Raw genomic sequence first — 1,457 nt, 5'->3', positions numbered from 1 at the left:
TTAGATAGTTCAAATTTGTGGTTCAGTGTTCCAAGCTTCAAGCTCAACAGTCCACTTTAAAATTAAATCACTTGCCCCCTTATTATTGCCAAGAGATTTTTTTAGGTTATTCCTTATTGTTGGAATGGATTATTCTAGTTGCTTTGTATTTTCTTTGCGTATTTGAAGAATCCTCACCATATATCACTCCCAAAATAATAGTTTCCTTTCTGTTTAGCTTCAAGTGTCACAACTCTTGGCCCTATGGATAAAGAAACTTTGGCATGCTTTTGTCAGTTATTGCCCTATGGTAATCTAACTTTTCTATTTGTGACATCATAAATAGCATCATAAGTTAAAACCCAAGTTGCATTTACAGTTAGGGACTTTCTCAAAGATAAGTGGAGCATCCGAATCTATTTTTACAACAACCACTGGAATAGATAATTTAATGGAGATTAGCCTGGCATTTGTGAAAAGTCCAGTGTTGCTTATTGGGCAACGCCCTTTGTATGGAATTCTGAGCACTATAGCTGATATTTTAGAAGATGAATCCAAATCATGCTTGTGGTATTGGGAGGTTCGTGACTTAAAGATGCTACCCAAACCCCAGCTTGACTTTGCCAGTATTCGTCGTAGATGTCAAAAGAAGATTCACGAGTGCATTGTTGTTCTTTCAGCAATAATATCGACATTGTCATCAGTTAAGTCAGATAGAAGTAGGAATGAAACCTTTACCAGAGCTGAAGATCTACTTATGAAAGCTGATGATGAAATCAAAATTTGTGCATTGGTGACAGATTTAATGCAAAAGAGTCTTTCTCAAATGATGGTTAAGATAAGAAGCACATATGCATGAGAAAGAAATTAAAAAGCAGCAAGCCAAAATGAGAGACAGATAACCCAAACTTACTCATGTTCACATAGGAAAGCATGAGAACTGTTTGACACAATGTCAATATAGTTAGCACAGTTATGTCATAGCATGATTGACTTCAAAAGTGCATTCTATGATAAAAAATGGCATAACAAAAGGCTGATGGTATAGAGAAGCAACCTGCTCATGTGCAAAGATCACCAAAAATGCTAAACATAAATTTTTGAATGATTCTAATTCGCAAATCAAAAGTGTTGCTTTGGTTGATTGATAGGATGTGTCAAATTTGGTTTGTCCAAGTAAATGGAAGTGCTAAGCAGATCAAAAAAGAGCCTATGTTTCTGTTTAATAAAACATGAAAATCAAAATTAGTTGGCACTGGTAGTTTGAATCCCATGAGAAGAAATTGTGCCTATCTCAAGCGTAGATACTCAAATACATGCACGATATTTGATATCTAAGATCATAATGGAAAAGCTAGTTTGAGTTTCCAAATTAATGCATAATACAAGACATGTGGCAACAGATAGTGGAAATGTTCTCAAATCAAATAAACTAAGGTCACTTTGCTCTAGAAATTGACAAGTTAATTTGAGAGTTG

The 1,457-nt window shown here is 34.9% G+C and overlaps 1 protein-coding gene across 1 annotated transcript; it reads left to right on the top strand.

Moving 5' to 3' along the window:
* The first annotated feature begins 430 nt into the window (after positions 1-430).
* On the top strand, positions 431-838 carry LOC149534459 (chromatin assembly factor 1 subunit FAS1-like). The gene has a single exon (XM_089806027.1). The coding sequence runs from the start codon at positions 431-433 to the stop codon at positions 836-838; it is 408 nt and encodes a 135-aa protein (XP_089662153.1).
* Positions 839-1,457: the final 619 nt, after the last annotated feature.

This window comes from Cupressus sempervirens, chromosome 10 (genome assembly GCF_028749045.1).
Source record: "Cupressus sempervirens isolate cs-2001-9-10 chromosome 10, ASM2874904v1, whole genome shotgun sequence".
NCBI classification, from domain to species: domain Eukaryota; kingdom Viridiplantae; phylum Streptophyta; class Pinopsida; order Cupressales; family Cupressaceae; genus Cupressus; species Cupressus sempervirens.
This window is presented reverse-complemented; position numbering and strand designations above follow the sequence as displayed.